The sequence below is a fragment of the Mus musculus genome, chromosome 11 (genome assembly GCF_000001635.26).
Source record: "Mus musculus strain C57BL/6J chromosome 11, GRCm38.p6 C57BL/6J".
Taxonomy (NCBI): Eukaryota; Metazoa; Chordata; class Mammalia; order Rodentia; family Muridae; genus Mus; species Mus musculus.
This window is the reverse complement of record NC_000077.6, coordinates 76068202-76095653: the sequence shown is the minus strand read 5'-3', so window position 1 is coordinate 76095653 and position 27452 is coordinate 76068202. Positions and strand designations below refer to the sequence as shown.

Sequence of the window (27452 nt, the reverse complement as noted above, 5' to 3'; positions counted from 1 at the left end):
GTGCCCTTGCATTTGGAACATAGATGTTCAGAATTGAGAGTTCATCTTGGTAGATTTTTCCTTTGATGAGTATGAAGTGTGTCCTTCTGTATCCTTTTTGATAACTTTTGGTTGAAAGTTGCTTTTATTCGATATTAGAATGGCTACTCCAGCTTGTTTCTTGGAACCATTTGCTTGAAAATTGTTTTCCAGCCTTTTACTCTGAGGTAGTGTCTGCCATTGTCACTGAGGTGCGTTTCCTGTATGCAGCAAAATGTTGAGTCCTGATTACATATCCAGTCTGTTAGTCTATGTCTTTTTATTGGGAAATTGAGTCCATTGATGTTAAGAGATAGTAAGGAATAGTGATTGTTGGTTCCTGTCATTTTTGATGTTATTTTTATGTTTTATTTTCTTTTGGGTTCGTTGAAAGATTGATTTCTTGCTTTTTCTAGTGTATAGCTTCCTTCCTTGTGTTGGTGTTTTCCATCTTATCCTTTGTAGGGCTGGATTTGTGGAAAGATATTGTGTAAATTTGGTTTTGTCATGGAATATCTTGGTTTCTCCGTTTATGGTAATTGAGAGTTTTGCTGGGTATAGTAGCCTGGGCTAGTGTTTGTGTTCTTTTAGGATCTGTATAACATCTGCCCAGGATCTTCTAGCTTGCATAGTCTCTGGTAGAAGTCTGGTGTAATTCTGATAGGTCTGCCTTTTTATAAGGGAAAAAGGTTAGTTGACCTTTTTCCCTTACTGCTTTTAATATTCTTTGTTTAGTGCATTTGGTGTTTTGACTATTATGTGATGGGAGGAATTTCTATTCTGGTCCAGTCTATTTGGAGTTCTGTAGGCCTCTTGTATGTTTATGGGCATCTCTGTCTTTAGGGAAGTTTTCTTCTATAATTTTGTTGAAGATATTTACTGGCCCTTTGGGAATCTTCACTCTCTTCTATATCTATTATCCTTAGGTTTGGTCTTCTCATTGTGTCCTGGATGTTTTGGTTTAGGGGCTTTTTACATTTTGCATTTTCTTTGACTGTTGTGTCAATGTTTTCTATGGTATCTTCTGCACCTGAGATTCTCTCTTCTATTTCTTGTATTCTGTTGATGATGCTTGCATCTATGACTCCTAATCTCTTTCCTAGGTTTTCTATCTCCAGGGTTGTCTTCCTTTGTGATTTCTTTATTGTTTCTATTTCCATCTTTAGATCCTGCATGGTTTTGTTCAGTTCCTTCACCTGTTTGGTTGTGTTTTCCTGCAATTCTTTAAGAGTTTTTTTTTTTTGTTGTTGTTGTTTCCTCTTTAGGGGCTTCAAGCTGTTTACCTGTGTTCTCCTGTATTTCTTTAAGGGAGTTATTTATGCCCTTCTTAAATTCCTCTATCATCATCATGAAATGTGATTTTAAATCAGAGTCTTGCTTTTCTGGTGTGTTGGGGTATCCAGGGCTTGCTGTGGTGGGAGAACTGGGTTCTGATGATGCCAAGTAGCCTTGGTTTCTGTTGCTTATGTTCTTGCCCTTGCTTCTCGCCATCTGGTTTTCTCTGGTGTTAGCTGGTCTTGCTGTCTCTGAGGTCTCCAGGTGGTTCCCTCTGAACAGAAGTGGTGGTCTTACCTGTGCTCACAGGCTTGTCAGCACTCCTGGGAGACCCGCTGTCTCCCAGAGGTATTTGGGTAAGGAGCGCTGTGGTACGAGATCAGCTCCGGGCGCAGATGGAAACTAGAAGCCTTTCCAGTGGTTTTCTGAGTTAGTGTCCGATCAGTTTCCAGGCATTCAAGATTTCTTCAACTTTTGAAATAAACCTTTCCCATTCTGAGGCTGTGGTGAAGTCTGTGATCTCAAACACTTTGGACTCGGGCTCACTGTTCACTGCCATCTTGTGGAGCAGAGCGTCAATACCTCGCTTTTTTTTAGTGTGCATTAAGATAGAAGTAGTTTAAGAGAGTAGACTTCTATAAAATATTCTTACCTGTTAACATCATCATATTCATAATCATAATGGAGGTGAAAGGAAGAGGGTGTACTTACAGCTTTGATGACAGTATTAATTTACAGATATATGCTTATCTCTGAATTTAGTGCGTTGTACATTATGAACAGAGGAAGAGGAAGGTGGGGAGAGAGAGAGACAGAGAGAGAGAAAGAGAGACAGAGAGACAGAGACACACAGAGAGAGACAGAGACACAGAGAAAGAATGTGTGTGTGTGTTTAACATACCAGTGGAGCAACATCTTGAGCCCCTTTTTTGTTTGTTGTTGTTGTTTTGGTTTTTTTGTTTGTTTGTTTGCTTTTTTGAGACAGTATGTTGTTCTGTAGCCCAGGCTGGCTTCAGACTTCAGCTCCTGCTGTAGTGGAGTGCTGAGGTAGCAGAAACATACCACTGTGCTCAGTTCAAGCTTTTATTCCTCACTAAGCTGATTAATGGAGTGTGGTAGAGTGCTTACTAGTGTACAAGACCTTGGGTTTGATCTCCAGAGCTACAAAGAGAGGAAGGGAAGTCTGTAAGCAGCAGTTCTAGTCAGCAAGTATGTTACAGGCATGGTTTGTATTCAGTTTGAACTCTCTGGACCTTTGGTATAGAGTCTTTGCTGATGACAGTAGTCAGATTAACAGTTTTTTAAGGACTAGAAAGTAACAGAGAGATTCTTATTTTTAGATGATTGGAAAGGAATTAGGAAGAGAATACAATTTTTAAATGGTTGCTGCCAAGTAACCTGCTTCCTAGCAATTTTTAAGTATCAGTGTAGGGACAAGACAGTCTCCCCACCAGGCTTTCTAGACAGGACACCCTCGTGCTGAAGGACTGCAAGTGGTGAAGCTAGAAAGTAGAAAACAAGGTGGCAACCCCTCTGTTGGCCTCCCCCTCCTCTCTTTCTTACATTATTTGTTAATCAAAGTCTGAAACTGGGACCATTGCAGGAAGGAACAAGCCTGCCTGTGTGCCTGTGGGATTGCTGCAAGAGCTCGGCCTCATTTCCTGGGCTGTGCGGTGGCAGCAGTAAGATTCCGTGAAGGAGTATTGTAAGGGCACGGCAGAAGGCACTGAGTGTCAGGATGCATAGCAACAGTGGTAACTCCAGTGTTAAGTCCAGCCAGATTTCAACTTTAAAGCGTCCACTGAGGATGAGCTTCCACATCAGAGCAGCCGTAGATCTTCACATATCCAAGACACAGCAAGTCCAAAATACGGACAAACTGGCAGTGGCTCACTGGATCAATAATGCTGGAGTGACGCAGTGTCCACTGTTTTTATCTGTGAGATAAGAACTTCGGTGTTTCCTTTGAAATTGCTTAAAATCTTGCCGAGGTTGCTCACACATACAGCTCAGACTCGTTCACATTCTCCTTCCTCTCTTTCCAGCCGAAGAAGCCCAAGGCCCCGGACAACCCGTTCCACGGCATCGTTTCCAAGTGTTTTGAGCCTCATCTCTACGTGTACATTGAGTCCCAGGACAAGTGAGTGACAACATTCTGCCTTTGTTTCTAGCCTCTGATCATGTTGGTTCCTACACAGGGACAACTCCTCCCAGAGTCACTAAGAATACCATTGTATCTTCTGTATATAACCTTTTATTTTGCCCATGGTTGGTTTGTTTGTTTGTTTGTTTGTTTGTTTGTTTGTTTGTTTGTTTGTTTGAGGTAGGATATGTAGCCCTGGCTGACTTTAAATTCATAGAGATCTGCCTGCCTTTGCCTCCCAAGTGCTGGGGTTAAAGGCATGGCCACTACACTGGCACCTTTTCCTCACAAATCTGTGCTGCTGAGTTTGGCTGTGTAAGAGTCCATGTGGGTCGGAACACCTCCCACCCCTACCTCTATGTGGGCCCCAACCACATGACTCCCCCCACAAAGTGTCAGACACCCAGACATTGTAAGAAAGCCTACTCCCTGAAGTATATACTTTCAATTATAATTTGGCTTTTCATTGTGAAGTAATTTTTCCTTTCATAAAAGTTTTAAAACAGCACAAAATTTTCCACTAGCTTTCCTGAGGCTGTGAATGCCTTAATGTAAACATACCTATCAAATCCAAAGAAGGGTTGATCCTGCTTCTGGTCTGGGATCCCATAACCATGCGCTTCGGTGTGGGGTCTCTGTAGCCTCCTTTAGTCCCAACTACGCCTTGACTCTCCTTACTCTTTCTGACCTTGGCACTCTTAGAGGGCTGACCAGATGTTTCAGATGCTTTGTGAAATGCCATCCATTTCCATTTGCCGGATTCTGGGCCTCTCCTACCCACTCCCCCTCCCCTCCCCTCCCACCCCAGCCCCCTGCCAGACCCTCTCTTTTGAAACAGTTTCTAATGTTGCCCAGACTGCTCTCAGCTCCTGGGATCAAGTGATCCTCCTACCTCAGCTTTCTGAGCAGCTGGAGCTCCACACACATTGATTCATGTATTTATTGTCTTTCTTAAACCCAAGTTAGGCTCTGCCACTACAGCACACACTCTAACCCATGGCTTAGGGAGTGGAGGCAGGCAATTTCAAGCTCGGAGCCAGCCTGAGCTGCATGTGAGACTCTGCTCCCAAACAACAAAATCCAGGTTATATACTTTTGGTAAGTAAAAACCATAGCAGTGCCTTCTCAGGCTACTGGTGTCGGCTCTGTCTGCTAAGGTGAAGCCCTGCCAGCCTTTTCCACTGTCAAGTTACAGGGCTTTTTCTTTATATTAAGCGTCTTGTCTCTAAAAACCAAAATAAATAAATAAATAAATAAATAAATAAATAAATATGATGATGATGATGATGATGGTGATGATGATGATGATGATGATAATAGAAGAATAATGTTTTTAGGGGCATGCCATGTCCACCCACTTGGTCTTATAGGCAATAGTCAAAAACTCTTACCTTTTCTTCTACCCCCAAATACAAACCGTGTGAAACACCTTCCAGTTAACACAAGTCAGCACACACCAAGAAAAGCAAAGTTGCTTTGAGAAGACTGCTCCCAGTGTCCAGCAGGCTCACAGAAGACACTAGTAACCAATGCTGCTTTGTTCTTTGAAAGCACCCTGACACCTGCCCACCCTCGTGTGTGTGCATGTGTGTGTGAGCACATACACCTGTCTCTTGGTGTTATTTCTCAGTAGATGTCACCTCAGGATTTTTTTTAAGATTTATTTATTTTTTATTTATATGATTACACTGCAGCTATCTTCAGATACACACTAGAAGAGGGCATTGGATCCCATTACAAATGGTTGTGAGCCACCATGTAGTTGCTGGAAATTGAACTCAGAACCTCTGGAAGAGCAGTCAGTGCTCTTAACCATTGAGCCACCTCTCCAGCCTGTCACCTCAGTTTTTTGAGGAAAGGTCTGTCATACTGACCTGGGACTTAATGAGTAGACTACACTGGCTTGGCAGTGAGCCCCGGGGGTCCTCTTCTCTCTCTTGGGCTGGGATTGTAAGTGTACATCACCACACCTGGATTTTCTTAATGTAGAGTATAGGGACCAAACTCAGGTCCTCACACTTATGCGGCAAGTACTTTATCAACAGAACCATCTCCCCAGCCGTCAACCCAGATCCTTAGAATCCTTATTTCAGAAAGACCTGAAAGCTACTTGGCCTAGACCTTCCTGACCTAAAGAGTTATTTTTCTCTTTCACAATGTTGTTGTCCACTTTTTTCATGGACTTGACTCATCAAAGTCTGAAGGTTGCTCTCACGATGCTTTGGGCAAAGAGCCAGGCCTCCTTCCCCGGGCCCTCTCGGCCTATGAAAGATGCTGCACTGGCTGCTTGGCTGGCATTTCCCTCGTAGGATGTTTCCAAGCTCTGAGGGAGCTCTGGGGGAGCAGCAGGCCCCCAGGACTCACATGGGAGCACAGAGCAGGGGCAGAAGCAGAAGAGAGTTGAAGAACTCCAACTCCTCTCCTGGTAGAGCAGAGTCGGTCTTGATTCCTATAATGGTTATTAACCTTCGACAAGGCATAGATCCTTTCAAGACTCCTAGAGGTATGGGCCTATAATCCCAGCTCCTAGGGGAGTGGGGAGTGGAGTGATTGCATGTTCCAGGCCTGCCTGGGCTACAGAGTGAGATCACATCCAGCCTGGGCAACTTAGTGAGACCTTGCCTCAAAAATACACTGTAAAAGGAGGGTTGTGGATATAGCTCAGTGGAGTACTTGCCTAGTGTGTATAAGGATCAATCCCCAGTAACATAAATAACTAAAAAGTAAATAGTAAACTATAGACCTTTAGCAAAAAAAAAAAATAGTTATACACACATAGTAATTTTGAGCACGATTTCAGGGGACTTTAGGAAGCCACTTTTTCCTTTGGTCAGAGAACGCTGAGCTGAGAAAGAGCTCAGACTTATGGGTGCAGTCACTGCTCTCATAGTTCCACTCAGAATCTGCAAGGGAGGTGAACAGACCTCTCACCAGCACAGGAGACAGAGGAGGGGCCTGCATCCAGGAGGACCTGAATTTCAGTTAGAGTTCTACACTCACTAGCCTGAAGCCTTCAGCATGCCACTTAACCCCTTCTAGGCTGTTATGTCCTGTCTGTATCAAGGTTCATCAGCCCATCTCATAGGCTTTGTAATTTGAGTGATACACCTCGACAAGTGGCTCCTTGGTCCACAGTGGATGGTGTGCAGGGGCTGCTCTGCCCTCTCAGGATGCCTGTGTGGGAAGGTCACCTCATTGGGACTGCAGACTTCATATGGAGCCAGGCGTGGAGTCTGTGCTCTCTTCTCAGCATTCTTTGTGCCCAGGCGACATTTTGGCAGAACCTGTCCCAGCAAATAGTCACACAGCAGAAGGCCCACAAGCCAGTATATAGGAAAGAAGCAAATCCCTGCCAACCACCTGTGTGACAAGCTGGGCTAAGCTGCCCTTACCTGCATAAGTGCTTTCCCCGTTTTTGTGTTGCACCTTCTGCTCTGGAGCTGGTAGTGACTCCCCCGGCTAACTTGTGGGGGGATTTCTACATCAGCACTGTCTTCATTCTATCCCGTGGTTTTCCTTGTCAGGAAGTTGTTGTGACTCAACTTCTGCTTACTCTCCTGAGTTCCCTAAAGTAACTTGTTACCATTCCTACCCCCTTCTTAGCTTTGTCACACCCACAGCCTAGTTTTGTTTAAAAAAATAAATTTGTACTTTCAGAACAGTTATAAGAAAGCCTACAGAAGTCTTTACCCCTTCCCCGGCTTCTCTGTCACTTTGGCCTTTCCCACCTTTCTTCTACACACACCCATGTGTTTATGCACATACACTGTTTCAGCCATTTGAACTCTCAAGTCTGAAATAAGACTGTGTATGTCCTAAAATCAAGGACCTGGGCTGGAAAGATGGCTCAACACAACAGCTCTTGCCAAGGACCCGAGTTCAGCTCCCAGCACCCTCATCAGATGCTCACAACCACCTGAACCCAGCTCCAGGGATCTGACAACCTCTTCTGGCCCTGTGGGCACACATACATTCATATATGTGGACAGACCCACGTGTGTGCATATAAATGAAAAACAGAGGTTAGGAAGGTAGATCAGTGGCAGTGTCCACCTAGTATCTACAGGGCCCTGGGTTTCAGTCTCGGCACTACTTCAAACAAACCAGCAAACAAACCTAACAATAAACTTCTGTTGGGTTCGGTGGGTAAGAGCACTATACACTTCCAGAGAACTGATGCTGGGCTCCCAGCACCCAGCATGTGCGCGCGCGCGCGCGCACACACACACACACACACACACACACACAAACACACAAAAATAGTGATCTTTTTAAAATAAATAAAAGTTTAAAAAGACCCAGTCTACATAACTATAATGTAATCTTCAAGATCACTTTGATCTCTTATTACCAGTTAAATCCAGAGGTCATGTTGAATTTTACCAGTTGTGTTTATCTAATTCATTAATTTATTTATTTTGAGGCAAGATGTCATGTATGGCAGGCTGTCCTAAAACTTGTTACATAGCTGAAGATGGCTTGAAATTTGTGTGTGTGTGTGTGTGTATGTGTGTTCATGGTAAGAGTGTGAGTGCACATGTGTGTGGAGGCTAGAGAATACCCTTAAGTATTCAATTTACTTTATATTAGAATCAATGTATACCTTTAGGAAAGTTATCAAAACTCGCACATGATGTGTGTGCAGTGGGAGGTGCTTGTGATCTAATGCTCAGTTGCTGAGGCAGGAGAGCCTTAAATTCCAGGTCGGTCTGGGCTACAGAGCAAAACCCTGTTGTGAAGCCCAAACAACAAAGCTGGACATGAAAGTCAGCACGGTGCTGCTACCGGCCTCAGTTGTCCCACTATTGCCCTTTTCTCTCTAGAACTGATCATTTTAGTGTTCAGGCTACCTGTGATGTGTCCAGGAGGACCTCTTGAGCTGGCTCTTCATCCTTTTTCCATGCCCCTATCATTTCCTGAGCACTCTCCTTTCTTTCTGGCACACCAGGCTTATCTTGTGCATTATGTCCAGCCCTAGGGTCATGCTTGCTTCCAGGCTCCCCATTTCCTCTGTAGCGAGTGACCTCAGATACCAGGCTCTGGTGTGAGAGTGCTGAGTGTGCTGAGTGCCATTGTTCCTGGGCACTCAGCTGAGAGAGCTGAGAAACGTGTGCCCACATGAGTGTAGATGCATCCACACACAGGCTGTCTTCATACTACCTGGACCTTAAAGCCTGTGGGTTCATGTCAAGACCTCTAGTCTAACCTAGCACCACAGGAGTTCCCAAGCTGATTACTGCCTCTATAACACAATAGCAAGATGCACGGCTCCTCGCACTCTCGATACATTTACTTGCTTCCTCCATTTGTCCATATGTAGCCCATCCCCCAGTCTCTTCCTAGGCCCACCCCAGAGGCAAGTCCATACCTCCAGCCCAAGAGAAGTGAGAAGGGTGCACGTTAGTGGGTGCAGCTCTGAGTGCATGCATGCTGAATCTGTGTGGGACTCTTGGGCCACCTCCTCCCAGTGCCGCTGCTACATTGCTTTCCAGTCTACTTATTATTTCTGAATGCTGACTTCAGATCCATCCACACGTATCATGCTGAGCCCAGTCTGCAATGAGACGATTGCTTCTTCTCCTTTGTTCATCGTTCCCTGTAATACTCTTTACTCCACATTCATCTTTAACTTAATCAGCAGAACTCCTAACAGTATGTTATGTGAAACCTGCAAATGCTTACACAGTTCTTGGGCACAAAGCTCAAGCTGCAGAGAAGAGAGAGAAGGAAACCACATGTCCATGAGGTTTCTCTCAGCGGGGGAGTCAGGAACAGCAGTGTGGCATGTATCTGCTTAGTACTCTAGAGACCTGAGGTCAGTGCCAGTGACTCTGTGACCTTGCGCAAAGGTACTTCAAGTTGCCAACCTTGGTTTCTTCCCCTTTATAGCTATTGGGAGGAATAAATGACATCATATTTTATAACACATCTATAAGCTAATGGGAGAGAAAGACCAAAAAGAAAACAGGGAAAAAAGAATGTGTTGTATGATATTAAAAATATGAGGAGCTGGAGAAATGGCTCAGCAGTCAAGAGCACTGACTACTCCCAGAGAATCTGGGTTTAATGTCCAGCACCCGCATGGGGCCTCACAACAGTCTGCAACTCCAATCCCAGGGGATACACCACCCTCTGCTGGCTTTCTTGGGTACTGCGCGTACATATTGCATAGGCAAATATGCAGGCAAACATTCATTCACATAAAATAAATAAAATCTCAAAAAAGGTAAAGGTCTGAAGGGATAGCAGTGGGAATCAAAAGGGTCTCACTGCCTCACTCAAGGCCAGGGGCTTTCACTTTGCATCTCAGCCACAGCCACACTCTCTCCTTCACACCTGATCCCTCTTTGGTTTTGGCTTCTGAGATAGGATCTCATGTAGCAGACTTGCTTCACCTCATTATGCAGCTAAGCATCTCCTGCTCCTACTGGCTCTACCTCTCACTTCTAGCTACATCCTTTTGTTCTCTCCCTGATTCTGCAGCAGGCTTTCTCTGCAGCCCATTCCGCAAACAGCATTTTGTCACTCCCTTGAACTGTGACTATTCTAAGGCTGCAGGGATTCTCAGTAGCCCACAGCCCTTGCCCAGGACTTGAGCATTTGTAAACCCTTACTTGCTCACACTTGCTCTCAGGTGGAAAAGACTCCCTGTGTTCCAGGCTGCAGATTGTTGGGCCACGCAGCCCTTTCTCCATTAATCCTACACGAAGATCTTGTCAAACGTCTGCTGTCAGTGATAACCTTCTTTAAGTTAAATGTATTTCAATCTTACCTTACAGCCCTCAAGCCTTGCGTACAGGAAGTGAGTGCTTGATACTTAGTCGGACTGGCCCAGTACTTCATAAGCAATGAACCTCAGAGGTTCCACTGGGGCATCTGGATGCATGCTGGTGCAGGGTGCAAGAGGGCACAGGCAAGCTTCCTCACTAGGCTTCTTTCTCATCTGCAATAGAGAACAATGCCAAAAGTAACTTGGTGGACATTGCACAAAAATATAGATCTCTAGAGGGTGTTTTTGGTAAACAGTGCTCCATGCTTTATGATCAGGTGGGCTCTGAAATAGGAAGTGGGTAAAGACAGTTGGGGTGGTAGGAAGAGATAGGTGGATAGATAAAGTCACTGCAGAGTGTCATCTGTGTGGAGATGAAACCCTCAGCAGACTCCAGTGCATTCTCTGCCTTGCATTTCTCCTCTCCTACTCCTTCTCCTCTTCTTCCTCTTCCTCTTCTTCCTTCTCTTCTTCCTCTTCCTCCTCCTCATTCTTCACTGTGCCGGCCCCTATCCCCCTCTACTTCTGCACTTTATTCCCATCCTTAGGAACAAAATGTGGAAGATGGTCATCTAAACATACTTTGGGTACTAACGTAAAGGATAGCCTGACACACTAGCCAGGGCAGTGGGCTGAGGGAGCATGAACAAATACCGCCACCCCAGGGGAGACCCACTAGTGCACACAGAGACCTTAACACTGTAAATCAGCTGTGTCTATGGCAGATACTTGCTGGAGTGCTGTTCCCAGTACTGTGGAATTACAGCATAAATCAGGGAATGGGCCCTGTTGATTCACATCACCCACTGTGCACCAGGATAGGGAAAGCTTGACCTGTTACACAGTACAGAAAAATATTTACTCAAGTGCTAAAACCAGGTGCTGTGGTACATGCATGTAATTCCAGCAGTGGAGAAACTGAGGCAGGATATCACAAGTTTCAGGCCAGTTTGGGCAACATAGTAAAACCCTGCCTGGAAAAAAAAAATAGTAAGAACCAGGTGTATAGCACATACTATACCCCAGCACTCAGGAGGCTAATACAAGAGGAGAGTCATAAGTTCAAAGCCAGTCTCAAAACAGATGAACAAACCAAAACCAAATCATGTGGTAGTGAGTGGCAGGTGATGGCAGTTCCAGCTGAGGGAGCAGGTGTTGGTTTGAGTGTGCAATGGGGTCATGGCCTAGAGAGCTAGATGGAAGGTGCTTTGGCCAGGAGGTGACAAGTGAAGGCCCAGCAGTGGGGCCACAGAGGTGACTGGCCTGGGTGCCTTCTCCGCATAAGAGCTGTGAGGATCCATGGGAAAGTAGGGCAAGAAGAGTTTGTGCAGAGTGGGGGTGGTGGCCAAGGCACTTGCAAAGGTCATCCAAAGAGGCCTGTCTCCACAGGCAGAGACCTAGCTCTGTTAAGCAGCCACATCTGGATGTCATAAACCGAGTAACAAAAGCACTGGAGTAAAATGTCAATTGTTTCCTATTCCTGCTAATCGATGCTGTGTGTGGTTCTTGCCTTTTTCTCCTTATTGTATAAATATATTTTTAAAACACAGCTGGATTCTTATAGCCTTAGCCAGCAAGCTAAAAAGATACCACATGTCAAGAGGGGCCTCCCATTGTCCTCACAACACAGCTGTACAGAGGACAGTAGTTAAAGCCCTGCTAGATTCCAGCTCCTGATGACTTGGAGTGACTAGGGCAACTTGAGAGATGTTTGATTGGGAAAGTGGAGACAGATCCCAGCCACCCTCCTCATCATGACCAGGCAAGCCACTTTTCCCAGGCACCACTTATATCCCAAGATTTTTTTTTTTTTTTACATCTTTAATTCTGAAAGTTCTACAGAAAAACTATTCATCTTAAAGAAGGAAAGCATTCTTTCTTTAAAGCCATCCATCCTCTGACACATTTAGGTTCATGATGTCTACATCTTTGTTGCCATCAGAGCCTTTTTGTAGGCTGGTGAAAAGCATGAGGCTGGGGTCCAGGCTGTGGGGGTTTGCACCCTGCTTGTCTTGGACAAGGTGTTTTTCTGTGCCTGGCTTTTGGAGACGGGGCATAGTAAAGTAGGTACCTCCGAGGGTTATTGCTAAGAGTTAGCATTCTGTGACATGATTATAAAGTACAGCTGTGACTCCTGGGCCATCATAAGTGTCTAGGAAATGGTCACCACCTTTAGAATTTGGGACTTTGGTTTGTGGAAAGGGGAGCTGGTGCTTGGCATTCCGGGGTGCATGCTTCTGTGGCAGGTTCTCCAGCCAGTTCTGCCACCCAGTTTTATGACAGAGTTTTAGGTGTCAGTTTTCTCACCTTCTGAAGGAGCAGCAGTGCTCTGTCTCCCTCACCGGGGTCTGGGGTCAGACATAGTGATGAGATGCCTGGAGCAAAGCAATCTACAAATGCCAGACTTCATTACTGCCATCTTTTTTTTTTTTTTTTTTTTTTTTTTTTTTTTTTTGGTTTTTCAAGACAGGGTTTCTCTGTGTAGCTCTGGCTGTCCAGGAACTCACTTTGTAGACCCAGCTGGCCTCGAACTCAGAAATCTGCCTGCCTCTGCCTCCCAAGTGCTGGGATTAAAGGCGTGCGCCACTACCGCCTGGCTACTGCCATTTTTTTAAGCAGGGAGATGAGTGCCACATGGATAAAATGGGCCCACTTGTAAATTTGGGTCGCACCAGGGAAGAGCACTCATGGGAACAGCTTCGGTCCTTGCAGACAGCACTCCTGCCTGATCTCTCCAAGTGAAACAATATTTCTGCTTTTCCAGAAACCTCAGCGAGCTGATAGACCGGTTTGTGGCAGATTTCAAAGCCCAGGGCCCACCCAAGCCCAACACTGACGAAGGGGGTGCTGTGCTCCCCAGCTGCGCTGACCTCTTTGTCTACTACAAGAAGTGCATGGTGCAGTGCTCACAGCTCAGCACAGGCGAGCCCATGATCGCCCTGACTACCATCTTCCAGAAGTACCTCCGAGAATACGCCTGGAAAATCCTCTCTGGCAACCTGCCTAAGTGAGTCCTGTTCTCCTCACACTCAGCGGGGAATTGAGGCTCCTGATATCCCTAAATATGGGAGTCTCAAAGGAAAGCCACTCAGGTTGTTTACTGAACTGCTAAGAATGTCGAAGAAGAAAACACTCCTCCCAGGCTCTCAAGGACCTGACCCACTGTTGGTGATGTCTTCTATAATGGCATCCACAGCTGACCACGACTGTCAGCAGGCATGTTCCCCCAGACACCAGTGTAGGTCACAGTACATCACTAAGCTGGGCCTTTATGTATATGTATACCGTACACATGGTGTCAGCACAGAAAAAAAGAAGTTAGTTACTCAGTAGCAGAGGCAATGTGGCTCCAGCCTGTTGATGCCCGATAGACAAGCTTTCTTCCTCTGACTGTCTTCCAGCCTCTGATGCTGTGACCACAGCCCTAAGTGTAGATGTGGGTGAATTGGGGCAGGGGAGAACGCTGAGTGGGTACAGTGTCTCCTGCACAAGCGTGAGGAGCCAAGTTCAGATCCCCAGCACCACACAAAAGGCTGGGCTCGACAACATTCGCCTGTAACAGCAGCAGCAGGAGGGCAGAGGCAAGAAGACCCCAGGGCCTCAATGGAGCTAGTCAGGCCAACTCTAGCAAGCTCTGGGCTTAGTGAGAGACTTATCTCCAAAACCAGATGGAGAAAGACAGAGGAGGACGCCATCATCAACTCTGCTCTCTACTTGTGTGTTCATGGGCGCATGTGTGCACTGTTAGGCCGTCTTACTCCATGTGTGCACTTATGAGCTCCACATGTATGCACCTTAACTAAGAAAGATTAAGGAGAAGCAGATTCTGTGCCACAGATGGCCCAAGTGGGATCTTCACCTCGGGGAATCCCAAGCCAAGGCACTAGGTCAGCTGGTCTCCTTGGTGAGCATGGGGTCACCCCAGGTGAGGACTGCTCCCCGCTCTCTAGGCGTTGTGTCTTCCTGTTCCTGTGGGTGAGATGGCCTGAACAGATGACAGTCAAGGTAAGGTCAGGAGCAAAGGCCCCCATTGTGTGTTGATTTATTTGTACTGTAGCCAGCCTTTCCTCTGCTTTCTTCCCTGTCATAAAATATGCAGCTTCAGGAAGCAAGTTAGCAGCTGCAGCCTGACTAGTTCCTGTCCTTTTTTTCAGAACCAGCAGCAGCAGTGGGGGGCTGACCATCAGCAGCCTCCTCAAAGAGAAGGAGGGCTCAGAAGTGGCCAGGTTCACTCTGGAGGAGCTGTGTCTCATCTGCAGCATCCTGAGCACAGCCGAGTATTGTCTGGCTACCACCCAGCAGGTGAGCACCCATCCAAGCTCGCCTCTCTCCCAGAGCTCTCTCCCACGCCTGGAGTGGGACCTGTGAGCTCCACTAAGGTCTCCTGCCACCTTGGGCAGGCCGCTTAGCCTCTCAGGAGCAAACTCACCTTATAGTCAGAGACTGCCCAGGCAGCCATCTTACAGGGGAGAAACGGCCAGCTTTCACCCACATGTAAGCTACAAAACAGGCATGACCTCTTAAAAGTAGGTCAGTAGCACAGTGTCCTTCATGGGAAAAGCATCAATAAACTGACTTCTGGGTACCAAGCAGCCTTTCCTGCCATTTTGTAGCATCCTCTGTCCACCATAACAAACAACCATTGTTTGAAGTGTTAACTGTGAAGCAGAAAGGGTGAGGCCTCTGATGGAGCCAATGGAAGGCAATTCAACAAACTAGCTTTGCAGAAGGTGAGCCAGAGGAACTTGCCACTCAGCCCTCCACGGGGTTATAGACTTCTTTTCCCCATTTGGCCTGGGATCCCCCTGAAGCAACCTGAGAGAATCCTGCTCTCCCTGATGTTAATGTGTATTTCCTAAGCATCTAAGAAGTCAGCTACAAGGGGCAGTTCAGACGTGACAGCTTGGCATTCCTATGTGCCAGAACATGAACACAGGAAGTGTCCAGCATACTCCTTGAGGGTCAGCCAGCTGGGCCCAGAGGCCAAGGCCAAGGCAGTAGCATACTCTACTTGGGGGTGTGGTCACATATACAAGGAATGACTCACAGACCACTTTGGCCTAGGAGACAGAGACAGAGAGAGACAGAGATGTTCAAACCCCTCATGAGGAAAATAGATGTTTAGAGTATATGAATGAATAAGACACATAAAATAATGTCACTAATTCAGAGATTTAGACAGGGTCTCAGGGTATAGATAGGCTGGCCTCAAAAACTCAGAGATTGCCCTCTGCCTCCAAGTGCTGGGATTAAAGGTGTGCTCCAACCCCCACCCTACCCCCACCACTATTCCTCCACCACCACCACCCAGCTCTTAACACAGAATCTTAGACATCAAGTGAGGAAAGTGACACACCGCACCTCTGCATTTAGAGGAAACTCAGAAGTTCAGGGTCTTCTTCAGCTACATAGAGCGCTTAAGGCCAGCCTGGACTAGAGACCCTGTCTTAAAACATAATAGGGGCTGGAGACATGCTCAGCAGTTAAGAGCACTAGTTGCTCTTCCAGAGGACCCAGGTTGGATTCTCAGCATCTACATTGCAGCTTACAACTGTCTGTAACTCCATTTCTAAGAGATTGGTTGCCTTTTCTGGTCCACAGGCACCAGGCACTCTTGTGGCACACATAGATACATGCAAGCAAAATAGTCATATACATAAAATAATAAAATAGTTTTTAAAAAGTGAACTTGAGATGCTACATCATGTAACAAGTGATCAATTCAAGACAGAGTCGCCACAGACTCAGGAATTGCAGTGGATTCAACTGTGCCCTCAAAGCTAAGTCCTGCTCAGCCGTGGGTATTGGAGTATTTGGGAATTAGGCCTTTTAGGCAAGAAAAAAACTTTTTAAAGATTTATTTATTTATTTTATATTTATGAGTACACTATAGCTGTCTTCAGACACACCAGAAGAGGGCATTGGATGCCATGACAGATCGTTATGAACCACCATGAGGATACTGGGAATTGAACTCAGGACCTCTGGAAGAGCAGTTAGTGTTCTTAACTGCTGAGCCATCTCTCCAGCCCCTAGGCAAGAAAATTTTACAATGAATCCAAACACCATTGACAAATAAGAGTAAAAGTTGGGTGGTATATATCTTGATTTTCAGACTTACTATAGGGCTAGGGCATTCAGTGGTAGAATACTCACCTAGCGTGTGTGCCGCCCTGGCTTCAGACCACCCAAGACCTCTCACAGGGCTAGAGTAAGGAAGACGGTGCTGCTGTTGGCAAGAGCACCTCCTCTTTCCAAGCAGTTGCTGCTCTCCATCTTGCTAACATGTCCTCCCAAACACTTTGCATTTTTCTTTTTAAGAAAAATAGTCTCAAATTCTACATGTTATTCTACAACAAAGTGGCCTTATTTTGTTCATAATTAGATCATAGACATCTTCCTTTTTTCTTTCTCATTCTATCTATCTATCTATCTATCTATCTATCTATCTATCTATCTGTCTATCTGTCTGTCTGTTTCTATCTATCTCTGTCTCTCTAAGACAAATTCTCCTTTTGGGGGTGAGGTGTCGAGACAGAGTTTCTCTGTATAGCAGAACCACAGATGTCCTGGATGTCCTGGACTTGGTTTGTAAACCAGGCTGGCCTCAAACTCACAGATACCCACCTGCCTCTGCCTCCCCAGTGCTGGGATTAAAAGCTTGTGTCACCATATCCAGCTGACAAATTCTTGTTGGCCCAGGCTAGATTACAGCAGTTTTCACTGTCTCTGCCTCTAGATAGCTGGGATTCCAATTCCAGGCCAGCACACTTGGCTGTCTCAGACATCTTTTGATACCAGTGCTACCTCAGCTTTCTCAACCCGTTTTGAGTCTCTCGTTAATTCTGTCATCCCTTCAAGGGAGCTTTACTATACACTTCTATGTGCTGCTTCAGCTGGTGTTGTGCAGAGGAGACAGGCATCTTCCTGTCAGGAGACTTAGAGCAGATGGAAAACAAATAGCAAGCAAGCAGGCGAGGGTTTCCCTGCCACTCTGTAGTAAGGGTGGGAGAAGAAACAAACACCAAGAGAGGAGTTGGGAGGGCTAGGAAATGGAGTCAGGAGGGGGAGCAGGGACATTGTAGAGGGAGGAAATATGGAGACCAAGACCCTGCAATTGTAAATGCCAGAGGCAAGGCAAAGATAGCAAGATGGGACCAGAGAGATAGATGACAAGAGCCATGCCATGCTTAAAGTTAGGATGTATCTTCAGCAAAGTAGCAGAGGCCCCTGGAGCATGTGAACACAGGTCTGTGGAACACTGTGCCACCCTCCCGCATAGGTGTCCAGGTTTTCAGTAATATGAACCCTTCTGGGAAGAACTTTACAAATGCGGAGTCTGACCTATTGAGTTCTCTAAACAGCCCCTCACCCCTTAGTAGTGGCAGAATTAAATCTTCCAAAAGTCCTTGCATGGCTCCATCCCTCTAAGAGCACTTTAAATCTTAATGCAAAGCACTCACCTTCTTAGAGTGAGAGTGACTCTCTTAAGAGTGCTAGATTTATCCATCCCCAGGGCATTTTTAGGTACGCACAGATCCCGACCATCCTATATCTCTCCATCGTATATCACTCCGGAGGATGTGAATGCTCCTGCCCTAAGCTGACCAAAGTAAAGATGTATTTCTGATTCATCACTGAGACATCTGGTACCTTGGCAAACATCTTGGCTGATTTTACTGTCACTCTCATTAAAAGTTCCCAACACTGGTTGGGGAGGCTACATATCACAGGGTAAGCAGGGAAACTATACGTAGATACAGCTTAAGAGAAGGAGGGATCAGAAGTGTCCCTCCTTCATAGATACGGCTTAAGGGAGGAGAGGTTTTTGCAGTCCACCCACGCTGGGAAAGAGCAATGGTGCTCCTGGCTGTGCAGACATGAGAAGAGACTCCTCTGGCTATTGGCCAGGAGGCAGGGTTCTCCTGTAACCTTCAAATGCTCTCACCCACTTTTGATATGCAGTCTCTAACTCATAAAGGCTCTACGGCCTTCAAAATAGCGCCACCACTAGGGACCAAATACTCAAATCATGAGCCTGTAGAGAACAAACCATGCGAGCTATTGGTGTGTTCTCAGAAGTGAGCCCAGAGTGGTGCCAAAGGAGCTGGGCTCTAGGGAGCTTATTTGACCCTATCACCTGCTGTGGCTACTGTAGTCCTCACCTATGAAGTCAGGGTAACAGGACTTCCCTCACATCCTGTGGGAATTAAGTGTCCCATGTCATGCCTAGAACTGTCTGGGTCGTCACTTTGTGAGCCTCAGTAGTATGGAACACCTTTGGGTAATCATTAAACACCCTTCTGCTTCTGCCCTTTTCTAACAGCTAGAAGAAAAACTCAAAGAAAAAGTTGATGTGAGCCTGACTGAACGAATTAATCTCACAGGAGAAATGGACACATTCAGCACGTACGTACCTTCCAGGCACTTGCTGCAGGTCAGCCTTCCTTCTTCACAGACGCCGTGTGCTTTAGTCTCTACTAAGAGAGGTCCCAGGGCGTTCATGCCCCATCAGCTGTGAGAAGAGTGCCCCCTTACCCCTCCTCCTCCTCCTCTGCCTCTGCCTCCTTTTCCTCTTCTTCCTCTTTCTTTTCTTCCTCCTCCTTCTTTTCCTACTCTTTCTCCTCTTTCTCTTTCTGACTTAAGCAAGTTTTTTGAATACAGATGCTTTCTGAGAAGAACTCAAAAAGAGATCTGGAATTAGCAGCTATGGGAGTAGCCATAGAAGTTTGGGCTCTTACTGGGTGAGACACACCCAAATAAAACAGGACATGAAAAGCCAGCTGCTCTTCCATTATTAGTGATTAAAACATAAAATTTCATGAAGAAATAAAATTTTAAAATTTTGCACACATTTCAAAAACACCTACAGGGGGCATGTCTAGCATCCCACCACTTTTTGGAGCAATAACCACAGCAATTTGTTTCTTTGCAGTGTCATCTCCAGCAGCATCCAGCTGTTGGTTCAAGATCTGGATGCAGCCTGTGACCCTGCCCTGATTGCCATGAGCAAGGTGAGGTTTTAGGAGCTAGCCTCCTACCAGTGATTGACATGCCTTCCCCCAGCCTTTTATGTTATGTTCTGACCCTACTTTGTGTCAGCTGAGAGGGCCCTAGGGAGACATCACACACACACACACCCTAGAGTTCCTGCTAGGCTCACCTGGCACCTATGGTTGTTACTGGTCCTTTTGTGGGGGTAGGGGTGAGTCTGAAGAAGATTGGTTCTTGGGTCAGCATCTGGCTCCTGCTGAAACCTGCCAGTGTTCTTGCCAGGTGAGCACTTTGTTGAGCTCTACAGCAATAACTACAGACTCCTGCCCACTGAGAGGTTCTGGCTCTTCCTGAGCTTTGGTGTCAGTGCTAAATACTTGGATGAGCCTGTGCTCTCAGGTTTTCACGTACCCTTAGCCCTCAGCCCTCTATGGCCCTTTTGACACCATATGCTGCTCTTTGGGATTTTATATGCGTGCTCTTTCTTCCTCAAACATAAATTCCTGAGGAATGTGGTGAGTCACGCCTGTGATCTCAGGATTTCGAAGCTGAGGCAGAAGATTTCAAGTTCAAGGCCAGCTTGTGCTACACAGGAAGGCCCTGTCTCAAAAGAGAACAAAAGTATTCCTTAAGTGTCTAGACCATATTGAAGACTTTATGTTTATTGATTGAATAGAAAGTAGGCAATTCTTTGTTGACTTTTAAGCCCAACAAAGCCTTGTAAAGCAGGGATTAAGAAACCATAGCCTGCAGCCAAATGTGGCCCACCACTTGTTCCTCTAAGTCTTAGGGAAACGTAGTAGCTGTGTTCATTCACTTAAGCACTGTCTATGGCTGTTGCTGGAACTGTAGAAACTAGTGCTTATAGCAGAGACCTTATGGCCCACAAAGCTAAGACATCGTCTAGTTGACCCTGTCCAGATAAAGCTTGCCAATACCTATCTAGTCAAGGACTCTCGGAATATTCTTCTGAGTTTTGGAAGAATAACCTGTCTGGGAGAAACTAGGCAGAATTTATGACAGAGGGCAGTGGGCAGAACCATGACGCTGGATAGGAAGGAAGACCTAAAGTTTTCTGGTTTTCCTTTTGAGAGCACTGCACAGATGCTCTCAAAACCTGTGCAGACCCATCTCTCTGTGTGAAATTCATCTGACTGGAGGCCTCTCAGAGCTGTGCAAGTGGACAGCAGTTGAGTGCCTAGTGGTGCCAGTCAAGCACTCAGAAAGCACAGCTTCCCCCGTCTTGACAAGAGGAGCACCACGCCTCAGGAAGTAGACATTTGGTCTGAGTTTGTTTTTATAATAGATTATAACTATTTAACAAAAATAGGATTAAAACCAAAGCTTTGGCTTTGGAGTCTAAGGGGTGAAGTAGGAAGTTGAGAAGCAGCTGCTATTCTTAAGACGGATCCTGTGCCCAGCCGGGGTCCCCAGCCCCAGGCCGTGGGCAGCCAGTTTGAGGCTGCTCTGTGGAGTGGAGCTGTGAGGATCCGTGTCCTAGGCTCTGGTTTATTCCCTCACTGCTGGCAAACCTTCTGTGCATCCTGAGTATGATCCATTCCAGCTGCCGTCTCCTGAATGCCCTGCCACACTGCAGCCTGGAGCACAGCTGCCATCTCCTGAACTGCCCTGCCACATTGCAGCCTGGAGTGCAGCTGCCAAAAGATTTTCACACTGACCGAAGGAAGAGTGGAACCTTTTTTTTCTTTCTCTTTTTCTGTAAAATAACACGTGGAGTGGGTTTAACACTCCAGGTGTTGCTTATATGAACTGTCAGTTCATTAGGCAGACTTCTCTCGAGTTCCTCTTTCTCCCCAGCCATTTCTCCCCAGATGCACCCCAGCAAATGTCAACCATACCTCCAGAGTCTCATGTTTATATCATAGGATAACCATAGGCTTGGGAACATAGCGGTTGGAAGGCCATTCCTGTTTGTCTGAGTCTTCTGGAGCTCTAGCAAAATGAGATCCATGTGACTAAAGTAAACATGGCAGTGTCACCGACTGACTCAGCATGAGCCCTGCATTCAGCTTCATGGAGTTTCTTCGAGGATTTTTTTTTTCAAACCTTGTGATGGTGATTATTTCTGTCTTTGATTCCATCATTGTTTGCTGCTGGATAACTAGTCCATCCTGGATTCTGTCTAGCAATGCTGGGGGTTGCAAGCCTGGGAAAGGCATCGGCATTGTCCCCAGGTGCTCCGTCTACTAGGTGGAGGCAGATGTGAGCAGAGTGTGCAGATGTGTGGTATGAGCAAGGGGAAACTGGGACCATAGGAGAAAAGCAGACTCCTACAGTCAGCAGCATCTAAGAAACCAGAGGCAGATAGGACATGGTCCAGTTCTCTTGAAGGAATTTGTGATGAGTATGCTGTTCAAACAGGACTGCAGGAAGCTGCAGTTTTCAAAGTTAGTAAAGTCAGTTTGTCAGAATCGCCAATCTCTTTCACTGCCTTGGGAAGTTACAGAGAGGTCTGGACTCGGGCAAGGCTGTCTTCATGTTCGTGCTGTGCTGGGAGAAAACTCAAAATAACCAATAAAATAAATAGATGTATTTCATCAATAGTGAGGGCAGTGGGGAGTTGGCTTCCGGCAGAGCCCAGGGCTGGTTCTGAGGTGAGGGAAGGAGGCTCCTTGACAAGGTGGATAGAGCCCAGCGACTGGTCACATCATTGTCCTGGGAGGCCAAAGCTCTGGAATGTCCTCAGTTAGCATATAAGGATGAATAATTAATAGGTTGCCATATTTCCTGTCAATTCCTTGGGCACCTTGTCTGTGCGGTTTGTACTGCTCCCGTGCAAACACCCTCTACCTCAGCTTGAAGCCAGTTCAACTTAACTAAGTATGCACTGCTTTCTGGTGGTGGCCAGCCCTCCCTCGCTCTGACCTTTCTACTTAGAATTCTCCTTGAACTGCTGTCTACCCAGAAAGCACAGCCTTTTCAAGAGTGAGCTCTGAGCTCTATCTCCCCTTTAAAACACTGAGCTTTAATTCCTGTCTTAGTTAGGGTTTCTATTGCTATGATAAAGCACCATGACTGAAAGCAACTTGTGGAGGAAAAGGCTTAGATCTTAGGTCTTCCTCTGTCACTGAGGGGAGTCAGGCAGAAACCTGGATTCAAGTCGACAAGCTAGCCAAAGCAAATCCCAGAGCACATGTCACCCCTTAAAGTGTCCAAACTAAGAGAATTTAATAAACATATGAGACCACAGGGCCACCAATACTGTCTCATTCCAGGGTATCCTTATGACCCTGGAAGGAAGCCCCCAACCTCTCAGCGGCTGTCCCAACATGCCCTGTTCCCTGACAGCTATTAGTCTACTTCCTGTCTGTATAGATTACCTATCCTGCTGGACTGCCTACACTTTACAGTATTTTCAGAGTTCATTCATGGTATACCATGTGTCAGTATTGCACATTCCTGATTTCTCTGTGTTTTTGTGAGTTTTGTTTGTTTGTTTTTGTTTTCAAATAGGGTTTTACCATAGTAAGATGTCTTGGATGCTGGCTGTCCTGGAACTTACTATGTAAACCAGGCTACTCTCAAACACACAAGAGATCACCTGCCTCTGCCTACCAAGTACTATGATTAAAGATGTGCACCGCCACACCGAGATACATTCCATTTTTAGAACAATGCTAGGAGTTGGATCCAGGACCTTGCTAATAACGAGCATGTGCTGTACCATCAAACTACCCACCCAGCCTCTAGTCCACTCCTTCAATGGCTGAGTGATAATCCCTTGTTTCCAGCTTGTCAGAACAGTGCTGTGAACATCTGTGTGAGTATACCTTCTCAGTTTTCTTCGGTGCACACCTAGGAGAGGAACTGCTGGGTCTCATGGGAACTTCACTGTACAGTTCCAGGTACTGTCTCATGGTTTTCCATATCTACCATTTGACATTCCCATTAGCACCGTAGAAGTCTAAACTTTCCACATGTGTGGCCATCCGTTCAGGTATGAGGGTCTGTCTCCTCTCGGCTTCACTCCTAGTCTCTGGTGACTAAGAGTACCAGTAGGCATCTCTAGACATGCTTGTTGGCAGTCTGCCTGTCCTCTTTAAAGAAATGTTGGCTGAACCCTTACCATCCAGGCGGGTGTTGTAAACTTGACTTTCTATTGTTGAGTTGTAAAAGGTCGCCATCATCTCTTCCTCCTTTTATTTATGTGTGTGTGTGTGTGTGAGTGTGTGTGTGTGTGTGTTTTAAGAACTGATCATGGGATTGAAATAATTTGAGTTTCTATCCAAGGTCAAACACACTTAGATTTTCCCATTAATAGTAATTTAGAATAAAGCAGGGGAAAAATGAAATAAATTAAATTTCCTTCTTGTCTGACATGTAATTTTTGTTAGGTTTCAGGATTGTGAACATGTACTGATTTAGGAAACTGCATCACCATCTCCCAAAGACATTTTGAAGCAGCTAGCACAGACCTCAGATCTGCTCCCATTCTCCTCATTAAAATGTGTATTGTGTCCGTGGGCCCCAGAGCCCCCAAGAGCTAGCACATCAGAGCCCCCAAGACCACTTTTCACATGTGATCAAGATGCAGCTTTCTCTTCATGAAAAATATTCCTATTTTATTGTGATAAAGGCAAATCATCCCCATTAATGTTGTTTGTTTGTTTCTTTGTTTTGAGACAGGGTATCCGTATAGCCTTGGCTGTTCTAGAACTTTCTATCTAGACCAGGCTAGCCTCCAACTCACAGAATTCTACCTGCCTCTGCTTCCCAAGAGCTGGGATTAAAGGTGTGCCAGAATTTATCTGGAAGTGCCAGAGTCTTATTTTTTTGCTGTGCCCATTTTAGTACCAACATCATTTGTGCCCTTTGCTGGGAGATTTGCCTGGCAGCTGTGTGCACCCACCAGAGACCTCGGGCTTACCTTGAAGCAGCCCAGTGAAGTGGGGGTGCTTTCCTCAATCTGTCTTCTCTTTCTGACAGTTATCCAATTGTATGCCAGTGTAGTGTTTGCCTTAGATTGTCCTGCCTGTCTCTACTGTGTCACTTGAGTTTCCTGTTCTATAAGACTGTCGGAACTAAATGGCATCATACACAGATAGCAAGTGGAAATGACACCAGGCAAAGCATCACCCGTGGGAGCACACAGATACACATACATAGGAGGCCATCTTTAACACATGTACATGGAGGACACATATCCATACCTGGGAGGCCATGCACACACACATGCACACTTGTGCTGCTGCCTTGTTTGTTTTTGTTTGGTTTTCAGGGATAGAGTCTTGATGTGTAAGCCAGGGTAGTAGCCTTGAATTTATGGCAGGCCCCCCCTCCATGTATTACCATATCCAGCTTTTTGACAATTTAGGTTACAACCTAAGTCCAGGCGTGGTAGTTCAGGCCTTTAATCCCAGCACTTGGAAGACAGGCAGCTCTCTGAGTTCCAGGCCAACTAAGACTACATGGTAAGACCTTGTCTCCAAAAATAAATTAATAACAACCTAATCCTGTAATAATCTCGGGTACCACGGACATCAGCCAACTAGAGTGGTGTCTACACACAAGCACTGCTAACTGTATTTTGTACATTTGTTTTAAGTAGTAGAAATGGGCTGGTGGCTGGTTATGGTGGTGCATACTAGTAATCCCAGCACTTTGGAGGCTAATGCAGAAGAATATCATAAGTTCAAAGCCAGCCTGGGCTATATAGTGAGTAGCAAGCCAGGTAGGGCTACAGAGCAAAACCCTGTCTAAAAAAACCCCAAAAAGCATGAGCTTAGGAAATAAAGGCAGGGATTGATGTTCAAAGGTAGAGCACAGAGGCCACAGGTTCCATTCTCAACACAGATAACTCAGTCAGCAAGGTGACTGTCATGCACCTGATCCCAAGCTCCCAAGAAAAAGCCAGGGGAAGTAGAGACAGGCAGATCCTTGGGACTTGGTGGCCAGCCACCCTAACTAATGAGTGACCCTGTCTCAAACAAAGTAGACTCCTGAGAAACAGTACAGAGGATTGACCTCTGACCTTTGCTCACACATTTACACACACGTGCACATGCATATATACAGAGAGAGAGAGAGAGAGAGAGAGAGATCAGTTTTCATTGTTTGCAAGTACTTTAAATTCTTTCCTTCACTAAGCTGACCATAAAGTTTGAAATCATGAGTGCTTGCTAGTGCTTCTTTCAGGTTGGCCATGCCTGGCTAAAGCTTAGAGCAGGGGAATTTTTTCACATAGATAACGTATGTGAGCATCGGTGATGTCCATCCAGCTAACTAGCAAGAAGTTAAAGCAGCACAGCCGCACTCCGCCTTCCATCAGGGTTGCTTTATAACTAGTGACAGAGAAGTCACCTTCCCTTCATGCCCGTAATAATTGTTTATAAACTGCATTGAGATCGTGAACTATCCAGTGCTGCCAACTTGGAAGGCACTAGTCACTTATTTGTTGATTGGCAGTGGGACACGAAGCTCTGCCCAGTTCCCTGTCTCTTGCCCTTGCCCAGATCACGGTGTTCCAAGCCTTGCTGCAGAGCTGGGAGAGGAAGGTGCAGGGTGGATCTAACACCTGTCAGTTTGGGCCTCACCCTATGAGTTCACTGGGAATCATTGTTTGGAAGGATCAGATCTTTAAAATGAGGTAGAAGAAATGCTTCTCAAATAAGGTAACAGATAATGAGGAAAACATTACACCCAGCCAGAGTGCTCATTGCACGGGCAGCTCCTGTTGGAGCAGTAACTGTTTCTCCATTGTCTCGATTTTTTCCCAGTTAATTTTTTTTTTTTTTTTTTTTTTTTTTTACTGCCAAACAAGCCTGTAGCTGCAGCTACTGGAGAGGCTGAGGTGGGAAGAACTCTGAAGCTCAGAAATCATGAGATCAGCCTGGACAGTACAGTGTGGCTCTGTCCCAATCAGTCAATGAGCAGATCCATACTATAATTTCCTTTTTCTTTAAATAAATTTATTTTCAAATAAAATTGCCTTTTTTTGTTTGTTTGTTTTTTTTTGTTTTTTGAGACAGGGTTTCTCTGTATAGCCCTGGCTGTCCTGGAACTCACTTTGTAGACCAGGCTGGCCTTGAACTCAGAAATCCGCCTGCCTCTGCCTCCCCAGTACTGGGATTAAAGGCGTGTGCCACCACGCCTGGCATAAAATTGCCTTTTTAAAGAGATTTTTTTAAAAAAATATTTATTTTGTATCTACTTACGTACATGTGTGCCATGGTACATGTGTGGGGGTCAGAGGGCATCTTACAATAGTCAGGTTTTTTTCTCTTTCTACCATGTGGGTCCCAGGTATCAAACTCAGAAAAACAGCATTGGCAGCAAGTGCTTTTACTTACTGAGGCATCTCGCTGATCCAGAGTCCCCATTTTTCTGTCTGGAGATTGTGTTGGTTTACATGGGTTTTGTTTGTTTGTTTTATTTTTATTTTTTTAAAGATGTATTTATTTTATTTTATGTATATGAGTACACTGTAGATGTACAGATGGTTGTGAGCCTTCATGTGGTTGTCGGGAATTGAATTTTAGGACCTCTGCTCACTCCAGTCAACCCTGCTCACTGTGGTCAGCCCCACTCGCTCAGTCCCTATTCAATCTGGCTCAAAGATTTATTTATTATTATATGTAAGTACACTGCGGCTATCTTCTGACACACCAGAAGAGGGCGTCAGATCTCATTATGGGTGGTTGTGAGCCACCATGTGGTTATTGTCTTCAGACACACCAGAAGAGGGCATCAGATCCTATTACAGATGGTTGTGAACCACCATGTGGTTGCTGGGATTTGAACTCAGGACCTTCAGAAGAGCAGTCAGTGCTCTTACCCGCTGAGCCATCTCACCAGCCCGTTTGTTTGTTTTATTAGAGACAGAATGTTGTATATGTGGTCCTGGCTGGCCCCAAACTTACAAACCCCTATCAGCCTACAAACCTACTGATGCTGGAGAGCACAGGCATGTACCACCACACCCAGCTTCAAAACCTGACTTGAAGCTTTGCAAGAGGCTTTTTATGCCTCTGTAAAATGGGGGGTTGGGAGGGAGCTCAGAGATTAAGGGAACTTGTTGCTCTTACAGAGAAACAGAAATGTTTTCTTGCCAGAGACATGGAGGCTTTAGTGCTGCTGACCTCCAGTCTGAATGGAGTCTAAGGGCTATGTTTAGCTTAAGAGTTTGAATAGGCAACCTTGCTTAGCTTTAAAGGCTAGCTCATCAGGGCTCCCCCAAGACAACATCAGGGGTGAGTACCTGCCAGGTGACACAGGCTGGGAATCCCAGCCCTC

General features: G+C 45.8%; 1 protein-coding gene across 1 annotated transcript in view; it reads left to right on the top strand.

Annotated features, from left to right (window-relative positions):
* Window positions 1-27452, top strand: part of Vps53 (VPS53 GARP complex subunit) — a 133413-nt gene that overhangs the window by 83985 nt on the left and 21976 nt on the right. Inside the window, exons 13-17 of the mRNA NM_026664.4 lie at window positions 3339-3433; window positions 12970-13212; window positions 14360-14507; window positions 18532-18614; window positions 19141-19219. Coding sequence (NP_080940.2) covers window positions 3339-3433; window positions 12970-13212; window positions 14360-14507; window positions 18532-18614; window positions 19141-19219 — 648 coding nt within the window. The remainder of the gene's footprint in view (window positions 1-3338; window positions 3434-12969; window positions 13213-14359; window positions 14508-18531; window positions 18615-19140; window positions 19220-27452) is intronic.